Raw genomic sequence first — 15,350 nt, forward strand, 5'->3', positions numbered from 1 at the left:
CGATCGTCATTCCATGGGACGGGTCCGGATTGGAACTCAGCGTCCCCTCCTCCTGGTTGGTGCCCCTACGGCCCTGGGGTTCACCCTAGGACGAAGGGGCAGCAGGTTCGAGGTGGTCTCCTGGGACGCAGGAGAGGGGGCCGCCCGGGATGGGCCGGCGCTGTCGGCGGGAAGACCTGCGGGAGAATGGACATGTGGTCAGTGCGAGGGATGGGTCAGTCAGTATGGCAATAACAACTCATGTTTGACAGGTCCTCCGGGTGGGGCCCGGTGGTTCCTCACCTCTGCAGCGTCCACCAGCCTCCGCGAGGGTGACCCCTCTGTCCTCAGCCACACCAGCCACCTCCAGGGCCTGCTCCTCGAAGGTGGTGAGGATTCTCAAGTCTGGCACCCTCCCGTCAGTCTGGGCCCTTTCTAGGCGATTATGGGAGAGCTTTTCTTGAGGAGACACAGAGAGGGCATCGTTAGTCACACGCATGGTTCACAGAGGAGGGGGTGGGTGGAAGGAGGATTGAAAGAGGAGGAGGGTGGAGAGAGGGTTGTGAGTCTCTTGGGGGGGGGGGGGGGATGCTCCCTTGGGTGGGGGGGGGGGGAACATTGGTGTCTACTCACCCGTGCTGCCCAGTGTATGCCATTGACCTTCTTCCGACACAGGCCAGTCCACCTGCTCACACTGCCCGAGTTGACAGTTGCCACCACCTCATCCCAGACAGCACTGGCTGCCTTGTGACTGACTCTCAGGGACCCTCGGGGAAACAGGACATCTCTCCTGGTCTCCACGCCATCCAGGAGCCTCCCCAGGTCAGTATCTCCGAATCTCGGGGCTGGTTTCCTTCGAGCCATTGTTGCGAGCTGGCTGAGCAAGTACAGCTCAAGTACTGCTCGAAGTTGTTCGCGGGGGCATGCGAGCGCGGTCCCGGGGAATCCTCTGGCAAACCGGTATTCGGGGAAGGAAGCCAGTGAACCCTCATTAAGTGGACCAATTAACGTTGAATAGCGTTGCCAGTCTCGCTGGGTCGAGCGCCGGGAAACACGTGACAATTCCCACTCGCTAGCAGATTAGAAATTATTCTGGAGAATCACGCGCAAGATCAACATCAACAATTTTAGGGCACGATTCAACTAGATAAATTGTGGGCACGATCTTCCGGCCTCGTTGCACTCTCGCTCAAGCATAACGAGGCCGATGAGTAGCGGGAGAGGCCAGGGGCTGGTTTAGCTCACTGGGCTACATCGCTGGCTTTGAAAGCAGACCAAGGCAGACCAGTAGCACGGTTCAATTCCCGTACCAGCCTCCCCGAACAGGTGCTGGAATGTGGCGACTAGGGGCTTTTCACAGTAGCTTCATTGAAGCCTACTTGTGACAATAAGCGACTTTTCATTTCATTCATTTCATTTTCAAAAGCAGGAACCGCGCCAGGCCGCAAGCAGTTTCATAGAATCATAGAATTTACAGTACAGAAGGAGTCCATTCGGCCCATCAAGTCTGCACCGGCCCTTTGGAAAGAGCACCCCACTGAAGCCCTCCACCCCATCCCCATAACCCAGCAACCACACCCAACCTTTTCTTTTGGACACTAAAAGCAATTTATCATGGCCAATCCACCTAACCTGCACATCTTTGAACTGTGGGAGGAAACCGGAGCACCCGGAGGAAACACACGCACACACGGGGAGAACGTGCAGACTCCGCACAGACAGTGACCCAAGCCGGAATCGAACCTGGGACCCTGGAGCTGTGAAGCAACTGTGCTAACCACTGTGCTACCGTGCAGGCCGGTTTGCAATGCAACCGGCCTGCTCCCATAGGTGAAATTGGAATCTCGCCATAGCGTGGCGAGAAATCAATTATCCCCACTGAAGCCCCATTTCCATACAATTAACAAGAGCCACCCATCATCCAATGGCCTTCTGTCATTTACCGGCCTTCCCAGCAAGTGGTCACGCTGGCGCTGATTAGTACGTGAACCTGGCGGAAGGGTGTCCGTGGGGAGCCGAGGAGGAGAACAGCAATCTTTGCTCAAAGGCAAACAGACCAGTCCTGGTGGATTGCCACCCCAGTGATCAGCGGGAGGTGGGCGACGATCCGCAGGGGTAGGCCACCATGAGGGTGGGGGGGAGGCACTGGGGGGGCAATTGCTCGTGGCACCACCATGACAATCCCTGGATCCCAACCCCATTCCGGGGGCAACTACCCATCTGCCAAACTGATCACCCATAACCCCCACCGACTGCTGAGGCCTATGGCCGCGTGGCTGAAGGCTATCGCGAATAGGGAATAGGCAATCATGGTTAAGTGAGCACTTGACACATGCCAAGCGGGTTCCCGTGGGTAGGCGGGCCATGTGAGAGTTAATGCCTAGCATCCCGATTTCACCTTGATGCCTGGACACTGTGTGGGGGTCAACACCACACGCAGCAGCCAACATCCGAACACCCAGGGGATGGCCGCAGCTCCCGGGGCACCACCACGGTGCTTGTGTGCCACAGGGAGCGGGGTTGCCTGGAGAGGTACGCAAAGGGTCCGGAAGTCAGCCCGCATTGCGGAAGAAAGTGACAGAGGCATCATAATGTTTGTGCCAAAGATTGTTTAATGGGCTATACAATATCCCATTGCTGACCAACCCCTCCCACTACACCGGTGCCTTCAATGTTGCTCAACGTGTCTGACCCTCCTAGCTCTACCACAACATCTAGGTGTGTCCCCAGGATGCACATCTGAGATGGAGGCAGCCAGCTGCTTACCTCGTCTAGTGTCCTTTGATGCCAATGGCGGACATCCGCTGGGAGTTCTGGGGCCGGATGGCCCCGGGTCACTTATCGACGTCACATGCACAGCCTTACCCGCCCAGTCCCGTGTGCTGACGTGGCCACATCAGGGGAGTGGAACACGGGAGTGCTGGTGGCCACCATGGGACAGGTCCGGGTTGGCACCCAGCACTCCTCCCAGTCAGTGCCCATAGGGCCCTGGGACGGAGGGGCAGCCAGTTGCCCCTGCATCATCTTGTTCTGCCAGTCCTGTGGTTTCCCATAGACTGCACCATCGTGTCGCCGCCTAGGCGATGCTCCTTAGTGACTGGGACACATATCCCAGTGACCGGGCCATGCTCTGCAGTGCATCAGCCATTCCCACCTGTGACTGGGACCAGCTCTGCTTGCGCCAAACACATTGGGCTGGATTCTGCACCCCGACGTGAAAATCGCATTTGGCGCCGGGGCGGAGAATCCGTTTTGACACCCATATCGGGAGCGGCACCGAATTTTGGATTCTCCGCCCCAGGAGTAGGATTTTGCCGCGGCGATTATCCACGGCCTCGGAGGCTCACCCCGCAATGCTCCCTTGCAGACCGGCCGAGTTCCCGATGGCATGGGTTACGTGTGCTCACACCATCCGGGAAGCTCGCGTGGTGGCTGCGGACTCGGCGGGCAAGGGGGGATGTATTTGGGGCTGGGGTCACTATAGGCAGGCGGTCTGGGGCGCACGAGCAGCCGGAGGGATGCACTACTTTTGCGGTCCAGGTTTGTGGTCGGAGTTCGCCATGGAGTATGGCGCGGCAGCTGCAGGCCTCCGCCGTGCGCATTCGCAGCCACGAAACCAGAGATGCTGAGGGACGTATTGCCAGCTATAGCTCTACGCTGTCTCCCTGCTATCTCTAGCATAGTGGTGAATCAGTGGCTGTTTTGCACCAGTTTTCCTGCTGTAAAAGACCACCGTTTTCACGCCGGGGTGGGGACGTAGTCTCAGAATCGGAGAATCCAGCCCAATGTGTTATGGTTGTAACTGTTCAGAAAAAAAATCAAAGTTGGTGCAACACCACCACCAAAATCTCCTTCTCAGCTATCAGAATATAGTTTCCACAGACAGAAAAAGAGCTGCAGAATGTTCACATGTTAATCATCAGCTTCAATGACCAACTAGCATCTAACCTGTAAGTACTGGATAAGCCCTTTAAATAGTGCTGGTGAAAAGCCCAGTGCTGCCTGGTAGCACCAGGAGTTGCTGCGTGAGTTTATCACTCCAACACTGGGACACTGCAATGTCACAAAAGGTTTATACAGAGACAATAAAATCCTATTTAGAATATTAAATGTATTGTTTTAAATAGCTCCAGTCGCTGTTCTGGATGCCGAAGGAGCAGCTCGATCCAATATGATGGGCTGTGCACTCCCAGCACCATATTGCATCTGAGGTGCCGTTTAGCACCATTGAGTTTCCCGGCTTCGGTTTCTGTACAAAGTGTGGAATGTGTCCCACACTGACACGGCTGGAATTGGGAACTCACTGGCAATGGGGCTGAACTTGTGTCCCACCCCTGCTGTGCTGATTCTCCAAACACCTTCCCATTTTCATATTGTTTCACATTTCTTTTCCAGATAAACCAGGAGACACAACCATATCAGTAAATAACAAAACTGTGTCAGGGTTTCCAGTAACCGTCAGGAAAGGTGATGAGGTTACAATGATCTGCAATTCCAATGGAAATCCCACACCTACATTAAAGTGGGAAGATCCCAGTAACAGCAGCAATGTTGAGATTGGTTCCCCTGGAGTCCTCCGTATTTCCCACGCAACATCAGGACATCAAGGAATTTATCAATGTAGAGCAACCAATCGCTATGGAATTGAAGAGAAGGAAGTGGACATCAGGGTCACAGGTCAGTTTGTAACATTGGTCAGAATTCAATGAATAAATAATTAATCTTTTGAGGATTGAAACAGCATTTCAGTCACTCCATTTTGATCCAGAGGGTCACATTGTGTTACAACATTCTGTTATTTATTTATTTTGATTAAGTTTCCTGTTCCACTCCATCCTTGCTGATGAAGGGACAAATGGATAAACCACTCCCAGCCTCTAACAATGCTGCTCTGTAACTAGCCTCTGGGACATGAGTACGAGTGATCCAGAGTGACACTCTCTTCCTCTTGTTCCTCTTTGTGTGTAGAAGCACCTTCCTCCCACTCTGTTTGCCCAGACTGTCCGAGCAATAACACTGCAGGAGGAGAGGTACAGCTGTGAATCCACACAGTGCCGGTCCATGGTGCGAGGTGTTGGCAGCTCAGTGAACTGCAGTACATGGCTGGGCATCAATTGTCATAGTGACGGGGAAGTGGGGCCAATCACAATGTGTTATGGTTATAACAGTTTGGAAACAATCCAAGTTGGTGCAACACCAGCACCAAAATCTCCTTCTCAGCAATCAGAGTATAGTTTCCACAGACAGAAAAAGAGCTGCAGAATGTTCACATGTTAATCATCAGCTTCAATGACCAACTAGCATCTAACCTGTAAGTACTGGATAAGCCCTTTAAATAGTGCTGGTGAAAAGCCCAGTGCTGCCTGGTAGCACCTGGAGTTGCTGCGTGAGTTTATCACTCCAACACTGGGACACTGCAATGTCACAAAAGGTTTATACAGAGACAATAAAATCCTATTTAGAATATTAAATGTAGAGAGATTGAGGGAAGGATTACGTCGTTCATATGGGGCGGGAAGGTGGCCAGAGTTAGAAAGGTGCTACTACAGAGGGGAAGGCAGGCAGGGGGTTTGGGTCTTCCGAACCTGATGTATTACTACTGGGCGGCGAATGTGGAGAAAGTGCGGAGCTGGGTAAGAGGGGTTGATTCCCAGTGGGTCAGAATGGAGGAGAGTTTGTGCAGGGGGTCGGGATTGAAAGCACTAGCAACAGCGCCGCTCCCGATAGCCCCAGGGAAGTTCTCAGGGAGTCCGGTAATAATAGCTTCATTGAGAATTTGGAGGCAGTTTCTCCAACATTTCGGGTTGGGGGCAGGGTCAAGGGAAATGCCGATTCCGGGGAACCACAGATTTGAGCCAGGGAGGTGGGATGGAAGTTTTCGGAAATGGGAGGAGAAGGGGATTAAGACACTGAAAGATTTGTTTCATAGGGGGCAGTTTGCAGGATTGAAGGAGCTGGAAGCGAAGTATGGGCTGGAGCAGGTGGAAATGTTTAGATACATGCAGGTTCGAGATTTTGCCAGAATGGAGATACAGAACTTCCCGGAGGAGCCGGCCTCCACATTGCAGGAGGAGGTGCTGATGACAGGGGGACTGGAGAAGGGGGTAGTGTCAGCGGTTCATGGAGATATTTTGGGAGAGGTGAAGGCACCACTGGAAGGGATCAAAGCAAAGTGGGAGGAAGAGTTGGGAGAGGATATGGAGGAGGGGTTCTGGTGTGAGGTGCTCCGGAGAGTGAATGCCTCCACCTCGTGCGCGAGGTTGGGGCTGATACAGCTGAAGGTGGTATACAGAGCACACCTCACGAGGGCGAGGATGATCCGATTCTTTGAAGGAGTAGAAGATGTGTGTGAACACTGCTGGGGGGGCCCTGCTAATCACGTTCATATGTTTTGGTCCTGTCCAAAGCTAGAGGATTACTGGAAGGAGGTTTTTAGGGAAATTTCTAAAGTGGTGCACGTGAAACTGGACCTGGGCCCCCGGGAGGCCATATTCGGAGTGTCGGACCAGCCAGTGTTAGAAACGGGTACGGAGGCAGATGTTGTAGCCGTCGTCTCGTTGATCGGCCGAAGGCGGATTCTGATGGGTTGGAGAGCAGCCTCTCCACCCAGTGCCCTGGTGTGGCGGCAGGACCTGTTGGAATTCTTGACTCTTGAGAAGGTTATGTTTGAGCTGAGGGGAAGGATGGAGGGGTTCTACAATTCGTGGGCATTATTCATTATGCTCTTTCAAGAACTGGATAGCATCAAACATTAGTTGCGGGGGGGGGGGGGTTGGGGGGATGGGCGTGATGGGTGTTAATGGTGGCTATGGGTGATTCCTTTTTGTCATTTGCTTATGTGAATATGTGGGTGAATGTTTTGGGTTTGGTGGGAGGATGGGATCGTTGTTATTGATATGGGGATTGACATCACATCTGTTACTGATTATTGTTTATTGTTGGTGGGTGTAAATTTGGAGAAAATGTGAAAAAAGAGGAGAATAAAGAATTTAAAAAATATATATATATTAAATGTATTGTTTTAAATAGCTCCAGTCGCTGTTCTGGATGCCGAAGGAGCAGCTCGATCCAATATGATGGGCTGTGCACTCCCAGCACCATATTGCATCTGAGGTGCCGTTTAGCACCATTGAGTTTCCCGGCTTCGGTTTCTGTACAAAGTGTGGAATGTGTCCCACACTGACACGGCTGGAATTGGGAACTCACTGGCAATGGGGCTGAACTTGTGTCCCACCCCTGCTGTGCTGATTCTCCAAACACCTTCCCATTTTCATATTGTTTCACATTTCTTTTCCAGATAAACCAGGAGACACAACCATATCAGTAAATAACAAAACTGTGTCAGGGTTTCTAGTAACCGTCAGGAAAGGTGATGAGGTTACAATGATCTGCAATTCCAATGGAAATCCCACACCTACATTAAAGTGGGAAGATCCCAGTAACAGCAGCAATGTTGAGATTGGTTCCCCTGGAGTCCTCCGTATTTCCCACGCAACATCAGGACATCAAGGAATTTATAAATGTAGAGCAACCAATCGATATGGAATTGAAGAGAAGGAAGTGGACATCAGGGTCACAGGTCAGTTTGTAACATTGGTCAGAATTCAATGAATAAATAATTAATCTTTTGAGGATTGAAACAGCATTTCAGTCACTCCATTTTGATCCAGAGGGTCACATTGTGTTACAACATTCTGTTATTTATTTATTTTGATTAAGTTTCCTGTTCCACTCCATCCTTGCTGATGAAGGGACAAATGGATAAACCACTCCCAGCCTCTAACAATGCTGCTCTGTAACTAGCCTCTGGGACATGAGTACGAGTGATCCAGAGTGACACTCTCTTCCTCTTGTTCCTCTTTGTGTGTAGAAGCACCTTCCTCCCACTCTGTTTGCCCAGACTGTCCGAGCAATAACACTGCAGGAGGAGAGGTACAGCTGTGAATCCACACAGTGCCGGTCCATGGTACGAGGTGTTGGCAGCTCAGTGAACTGCAGTACATGGCTGGGCTTCAATTCTCATAGTGACGGGGAAGTGGGGCCAATCACAATGTGTTATGGTTGTAACAGTTTGGAAACAATCAAAGTTGGTGCAGCACCAGCACCAAAATCTCCTTCTCAGCAATCAGAGTATAGTTTCCACAGACAGAAAAAGAGCTGCACAATGTTCACATGTTAATCATCAGCTTCAATGACCAACTAGCATCTAACCTGTAAGTACTGGATAAGCCCTTTAAATAGTGCTGGTGAAAAGCCCAGTGCTGCTTGGTAGTACCAGGAGTTGCTGCGTGAGTTTATCACTCCAACACTGGGACACTGCAATGTCACAAAAGGTTTATACAGAGACAATAAAATCCTATTTAGAATATTAAATGTGGAGAGATTGAGGGAAGGATTACGTTGTTCATTTGGGGAGGGAAGGTGGCCAGAGTTAGAAAGGTGCTACTACAGAGGGGAAGGCAGGCATGGGGTTTGGGTCTTCCGAACCTGATGTATTACTACTGGGCGGCGAATGTGGAGAAGGTGCGGAGCTGGGTAAGAGGGGTTGATTCCCAGTGGGTCAGAATGGAGGAGAGTTTGTGCAGGGGGTCGGGATTGAAAGCACTAGCAACAGCGCCGCTCCCGATAGCCCCAGGGAAGTACTCAGGGAGTCCGGTAATAATAGCTTCATTGAGAATTTGGAGGCAGTTTCTCCAACATTTCGGGTTGGGGGCAGGGTCAAGGGAAATGACGATTCGGGGGAACCACAGATTTGAGCCAGGGAGGTGGGATGGAAGTTTTCGGAAATGGGAGGAGAAGGGCATTAAGACACTGAAAGATTTGTTTCATAGCGGGCGGTTTGCAGGATTAAAGGAGCTGGAAGCGAAGTATGGGCTGGAGCAGGTGGAAATGTTTAGATACATGCAGGTTCGAGATTTTGCCAGAAAGGAGATACAGAACCTCCCGGAGGAGCCGGCCTCCACATTGCAGGAGGAGGTGCTGACGACAGGGGGACTGGAGAAGGGGGTAGTGTCAGCGGTTTATGGAGCTATTTTGGGAGAGGAGAAGGCACCACTGGAAGGGATCAAAGCAAAGTGGGAGGAAGAGTTGGGAGAGGATATGGAGGAGGGGTTCTGGTGTGAGGTGCTCCGGAGAGTGAATGCCTCCACCTCGTGCTCGAGGTTCGGGCTGATACAGCTGAAGGTGGTATACAGAGCACACCTTCCTGGGGGAAGGCTAATTATAACAATATGAGGCGGGAACTGAAGAAGATAGATTGGGGGCGGATGTTTGAGGGCAAATCAACATCTGACATGTGGGTGACTTTCAAGTGTCAGTTGAAAGGAATTCAGGGCCGGCATGTTCCTGTGAGAAGAAGGATAAATACGGCAATTTTCAGGAACCTTGGATAGCGAGAGATATTGTAGGCCTCGTCAAAAAGAAAAAGGAGGCATTTGTCAGGGCTAAAAGGCTGGGAACAGACGAAGCCTGTGTGGAATATAAGGAAAGTAGGAAGGAACTTAAGCAAGGAGTCAGGAGGGCTAGAAGGGGTCACGAAAAGTCATTGGCAAATAGGGTTAAGGAAAATCCCAAGGCTTTTTACACGTACATAAAAAGCAAGAGGGTAGCCAGGGGAAGGGTTGGCCCACTGAAGGATAGGCAAGGGAATCTATGTGTGGAGCCAGAGGAAATGGGCGAGGTACTACATGAATACTTTGCATCAGTATTCACCAAAGAGAAGGAATTGGTAGATGTTGAGTCTGGAGAAAGGTGTGTAGATAGCCTGGGTCACATTGAGATCCCAAAAGACGAGGTGTTGGGCGTCTTAAAAAATATTAAGGTAGATAAGTCCCCAGGGCCTGATGGGATCTACCCCAGAATACTGAAGGAGGCTGGAGAGGAAATTGCTGAGGCCTTGACAGAAATCTTTGGATCCTCACTGTCTTCAGGTGATGTCCCGGAGGACTGGAAAATAGCCAATGTTGTTCCTCTGTTTAAGAAGGGTAGCAAGGATAATCCAGGGAACTACAGGCCGGTGAGCCTTAGTTCAGTGGTAGGGAAATTGCTGGAGAGAATTCTTCGAGACAGGATCTACCATCATTTGTAAGCAAATGGACGTATTAGTGAGAGGCAGCATGGTTTTGTGAAGGGGAGGTCGTGTCTCACTAACTTGATAGAGTTTTTCGAGGCGGTCACAAAGATGATTGATGCAGGTAGGGCAGTGGATGTTGTCTATATGGACTTCAGTAAAGCCTTTGACAAGGTCCCTCATGGTAGACTAGTACAAAAGGTGAAGTCACACGGGATCAGGGGTGAGCTGGCAAGGTGGATACAGAACTGGCTAGGTCATAGAAGGCAGAGAGTAGCAATGGAAGGATGCTTTTCTAATTGGAGGGCTGTGACCAGTGGTGTTCCACAGGGATCAGTGCTGGGACCTTTGTAGTTTGTAGTACATATAAATGATTTGGAGGAAAATGTAACTGGTCTGATTAGTAAGTTTGCAGACGACAAAAAGGTTGGTGGAATTGCGGATAGCGATGAGGACTGTCAGAGGATACAGCAGGATTTAGATTATTTGGAGACTTGGGCGGAGAGATTGCAGATGGAGTTTAATCCAGACAAATGTGAGGTCATGCATTTTGGAAGGTCGAATGCAGGTAGGGAATATACAGTGAATGGTAGAACCCTCAAGAGTATTGAAAGTCAGAGAGATCTAGGAGTACAGGTCCACAGGTCACTGAAAGGGGCAACACAGGTGGAGAAGGTAGTCAAGAAGGCATACGGCATGATTGCCTTCATTGGCCGGGGCATTGAGTATAAGAATTGGCAAGTCATGTTGCAGCTGTATAGAACCTTAGTTAGGCCACACTTGGAGTATAGTGTTCAATTCTGGTCGCCACACTACCAGAAGGATGTGGAGGCTTTAGAGAGGGTGCAGAAGAGATTTACCAGAACGTTGCCTGGTATGGAGGGCATTAGCTATGAGGAGCGGTTGAATAAACTCGGTTTGTTCTCACTGGAACAAAGGAGGTTGAGGGGCGACCTGATAGAGGTCTACAAAATTATGAGGGGCATAGACAGAGTGGATAGTCAGAGGCTTTTCCCTGGGGTAGAGGGGTCAATTACTAGGGGGCATAGCTTTAAGGTGAGAGGGGCAAGGTTTAGAGTAGATGTACGAGGCAAGTTGTTTACACAGAGGTTAGTGGGTGCCTGGAACTCGCTACCGGAGGAGGTGGTGGAAGCAGGGACGATAGTGACATTTAAGGGTCATCTTGACAAATACATGAATAGGATGGGAATAGAGGGATACGGACCCAGGAAGGGTAGAAGATTGTAGTTTAGTCGGGCAGCATGGTCGGCATGGGCCTGGAGGGCCGAAGGGCCTGTTCCTGTGCTGTACATTTCTTTGTTCTTTGTTTGTTCAAACCCAAAACATTCATTTAAAAATGGCATCCCGATCTTCTCCAGCACTGAGGAGTTCCAGCGAGTACAGGAAACGTGCGGCCTCGGCAGGGCGTTCCCCACTGAGGACCCAGATTGCAACAAAGTCCCAATAGATAGCATAATGTTTCTTGGCGCTGCTAGCACTGGAAAACACCCGCCTAAACGTGCTCGGCCTGGGTCTCTGTTGCAATTTGATTAGATAGCACCCAATATGTTGAATATGGTGAAATATAACAAAAGAGGAAAATGTTACCTTTCCAATCTGTAATAAGTTAGTAGTTAAAATGTTTACAGTATTGAAATTGGTTGTATTTTGCTGGTGTTGTGGAAAAGCCGTGTCCAAATGTTTTTTTCATTTTAGGGAGGAGGTGCCATGAAGACTAACTTTACAAGATAATTATGTTTTTAAAAGTACCTTAAAGTTAAAGAAAAACTGTTTGTTCCGAAAAGGGGAGAAGTGAATTTTTGGTTAAGCCTCAGTTCAGAGAAATCCCCAGGTGATCTCAGTTGCCGGGGGAGAGAAACACAAATAAAAACACGTTAACATGTTCAGTATCAGGGACAGCACAATTCACCATTCAGTGCGATTGGTCTCTAAGAGGTTGTAACATACATCACTACATTTGGCCAGGACGAGAGCCAATTGTGAATTAGCTAAAAGTGGAGATAGTCAGGTATAAAAATGTAAAAAATAATTTGACTAACTGAAGGTTTCTTTTCATTTGAACCTATCTAAGGAACTTCACAATTTTATTGTTTGCCTTCCATGTTGCAGTCATGGTTGGCTCATTATTTGGTATTTTTCTAATGCTGCTTATTGAACACAAGGCTGAATGAAGACTTCTACCATTTACAGCTCCTTACACTTTTACAGGAAGTTTAAACTCTAATCAATAGGCAAACACACATTTATTAGTCTCAGTTTTTCAAAGCAGTTTGTGGATTTGAATTCTTAGCCACCGCCTGTTATTTTCTTTGCAATCCAGTTTTAATTTTAATCAGGGGCAGCACGGTAGCATGGTGATTAGCACAATTGCTTCACAGCTCCAGGGTCTCAGGTTCGATTCCCGGCTTGGGTCACTGTCTGTGTGTAGTCTGCACGTTTTTCCCCGTGTCTGCGTGGGTTTCCCCCGGGTGCTCAGGTTTCCTCCCACAGTCCAAAGATGTGCAGGTTAGGTGGATTGGCCGTGATAAATTGCCCTTAGTGTTGGGTGGGGTTACTGGGTTATGGGGATAGGGTGGAGGTGTTGACCTTGGGTAGGGTGCTCTTTCTAAGAGCCGGTGCAGACTCGATGGGCTGAATGGCCTCCTTCTGCACTGTAAAGTCTATGATAAATTTCCATGTCTTTCCCACTGTAAAAGTGCACGGTTTCAAAATGAAACTGTAGTTACTGTGGGGAGTTAACTGGTGAGTGCTGTCATTAAATGTATTTCCTTTTCTTTCATCTTTTGTGATTTGTTTCCTTAGCAGCAATTGTAACTGGATTTGAGATCACGCTCAACACAAACCCCCCAGCTGTGGAATTTGGAGCTTCTTTAGAGATGAACTGCACTACGACATGTCCAGACCCAATAATCAACGTGGAATATAAACCAGGGATACATCCCAACAGAACAACTGGCAGTAATTGGATCACAGACTATTTCCCGAGTGTGCAGGCATGGGATTTTACAGCACCATGTAATATGATCTGTAAATCACAGAATAATCGCGCAGCTGAGCAGAAAGTGGTGCTCACAGTATACAGTAAGTGAAAAGGCTTGCTCTAACATATTGGCTTACCTGGCATTAAAGGAAAGTAGCGACAGGAGAAGGTCTTCTTTATAGAGAAGCAGGATATATCTGATTTAATGTTGCCTGTTGCTGGTCAGATCTGAACTGTACTGATTTAATTGACAGTCATTGTTTGAAATTGAAGCAAGGGAATGAGGCCGAAGAGCTTGGAGCAGGAAGATCATGGGCAGCATTCTCCATCTGCTGAAGCCAAAATCGCAAAATGCAATTGGGCGGAGAATTGGTTCCGATGCCAACAGCGTGATTCTCTGTCACCCTGACAGCTGCGTCAGTGCGTATCAGAGCGCATGTACAGTAGACACCACTTGCATATCATTAGTGGGCCCGACCCGGTAATCTCCGGGGCCTCCGCGGTGCTCCGCCTCCGATGGGCCGAGTTCCCGACGGCACGGTTAATTGTGCTTTTAAAAATAGTGACCCTGGCGTGGTGACTGATGAAGGAGAGAGAGAGGAGGAAGGAAGAAAAAGAGAGGAGCGACTACGGGCAGCACGGTTCAATTCCCGTACCAGCCTCCCCGAACAGGCGCTGGAATGTGGCGACTAGGGGCTTTTCACAGTAACTTCATTTGAAGCCTACTTGTGACAATAAGCAATTTTCATTTTTCATAATCGCTTATTTTCACAAGTAGGCTTCGATGAAGTTCCTGTGAAAAGCCCCTAGTTGCCACATTACAGCGCCTGTTCGGGGAGGTCGGTACAGGAATTTAACCCGCGCTGCTGGCATGAAGGGTCTGCTCGAGGAGGAGGAGTAAGCTGCAGCAGCAGAGCATGCAACAGCAGAGCGGGCAGCAGCGGAGCGGGCAGCAGAGGGAAAGGTGGCAGCCGCCAGGATGGAGAGCGAGCCACCCAACAGGCCAAGGTCCCACCTGAGGCCTGATATGTACTGGCACCACCTGCCAGTTGAGGACCTGCCAGACCGGGCATGCCATCGAAGGCTCCGGCTGAGCAGGGGGGCAGTGCGACATATCTACCAGACGATGGCACACCTGGCACAGCGGGGGTCTCCCGGTTGTCCTGAACTTTTACATGACGGGGTTTGTCTGTGCAGCGAGTGGGGAATCGGTCCGGGATCTCACAGACCTTGGTGCACAGGAGCATCCACGCCGTCACGGAGGCCCTATATGGCCCAGTCGGCTCAATACATCCACTTCAATGTGGACCAAGCCCACCAGGCTGCCCGAGCAGCGGGGTTTGCTGCCATTGCCGGGATGCCCCAGGTCCAGGGGGTGATTGACAGGATGCATGTCCCCTACGACCTGCAGCTGACAGACTGATCTTCACAAACCAAAAGGGGTTCCACTCGATGAATGTGCAGCTGATAAGTGACCATCAGCTACGCATCATCCACGTCTGTGCCCGATACCCAGGCACACTTGACGATTCCTGACATGTTTAGAATGCCCCCCACCCCGGCTGGGGTTGTTGACTCCTGGGTGTCAGGGGTTATCCACTGTGATCATGGCTGATGAAGCCTATCCGGAGGCCACAGACAAACGCGGAGGCCAGCTACATCGATGCCCATGCAGGACTTGGTCCGTGATCGAGTGGTGCTTCAGCCTCCTGAAGATGTGGTCCAGGTTCCTGGGCCGCTCTGGAGGGGCCCTCTAGTATGATGCTCTTGAGGGTCGCCACCATCGTGGAGGCCTGCTGCTTCCACCACAACATCACGCAGCACAGATGCCGGAGGAGGAACAGGAACACCAGGCCTCATCTGACGAGAGGATGCAGAGGAGGGCGAAGATGGGCAGGTTGCCACAGTGGCAACAGGTGTTTAATGTAAGCAAATTTGACAGATTTGAGCCCTAGCCCCTATATCTAAACTGATTTCGGAGTGTGGTAGTGTGTAGGAATTGCCCCGAGCTTCCTGGCACTCGGCCTAGACGCACTGGAAGCCAGGAGGAATGTCCTGTCCCCCCCGAGGGCCCAGGAGGGTGAGCCGTAGGGCAGCCAGTGCTGCCTGGGGCAGCTGTGATCTCGGGGAGTGTGACCAGGAGGACTGGCCTCCAGTGCTGAAAAAAGTTCAATGATCTACACCAGGCAGCATGAGTGAATAGACACCAACGCCTTCCACCCCACCTAAGGGAGTATCACCCATGGGGCTGTTCTCCTTGCTGCCATCTTGTTGGCTGGGATGGTGTGTGAGGGGAGGGGA

General features: G+C 50.4%; 1 protein-coding gene across 10 annotated transcripts in view; it reads left to right on the forward strand.

Moving 5' to 3' along the window:
• LOC140403142 (intercellular adhesion molecule 5-like) overlaps positions 1 to 15,350 on the forward strand; it is an 87,522-nt gene that overhangs the window by 16,352 nt on the left and 55,820 nt on the right. For 7 of the 10 annotated variants that reach the window (XM_072490810.1, XM_072490815.1, XM_072490809.1 and 4 more), the window contains exons 4-6: positions 4,375 to 4,656; positions 7,277 to 7,558; positions 12,872 to 13,150. In XM_072490810.1, the coding sequence (XP_072346911.1) occupies positions 4,375 to 4,656; positions 7,277 to 7,558; positions 12,872 to 13,150 (843 nt within the window). The remainder of the gene's footprint in view (positions 1 to 4,374; positions 4,657 to 7,276; positions 7,559 to 12,871; positions 13,151 to 15,350) is intronic. The other 3 variants (XM_072490811.1, XM_072490819.1, XM_072490816.1) reach the window with 3 other exon arrangements.

Source organism: Scyliorhinus torazame, chromosome 27 (assembly GCF_047496885.1).
Source record: "Scyliorhinus torazame isolate Kashiwa2021f chromosome 27, sScyTor2.1, whole genome shotgun sequence".
NCBI lineage: Eukaryota > Metazoa > Chordata > Chondrichthyes > Carcharhiniformes > Scyliorhinidae > Scyliorhinus > Scyliorhinus torazame.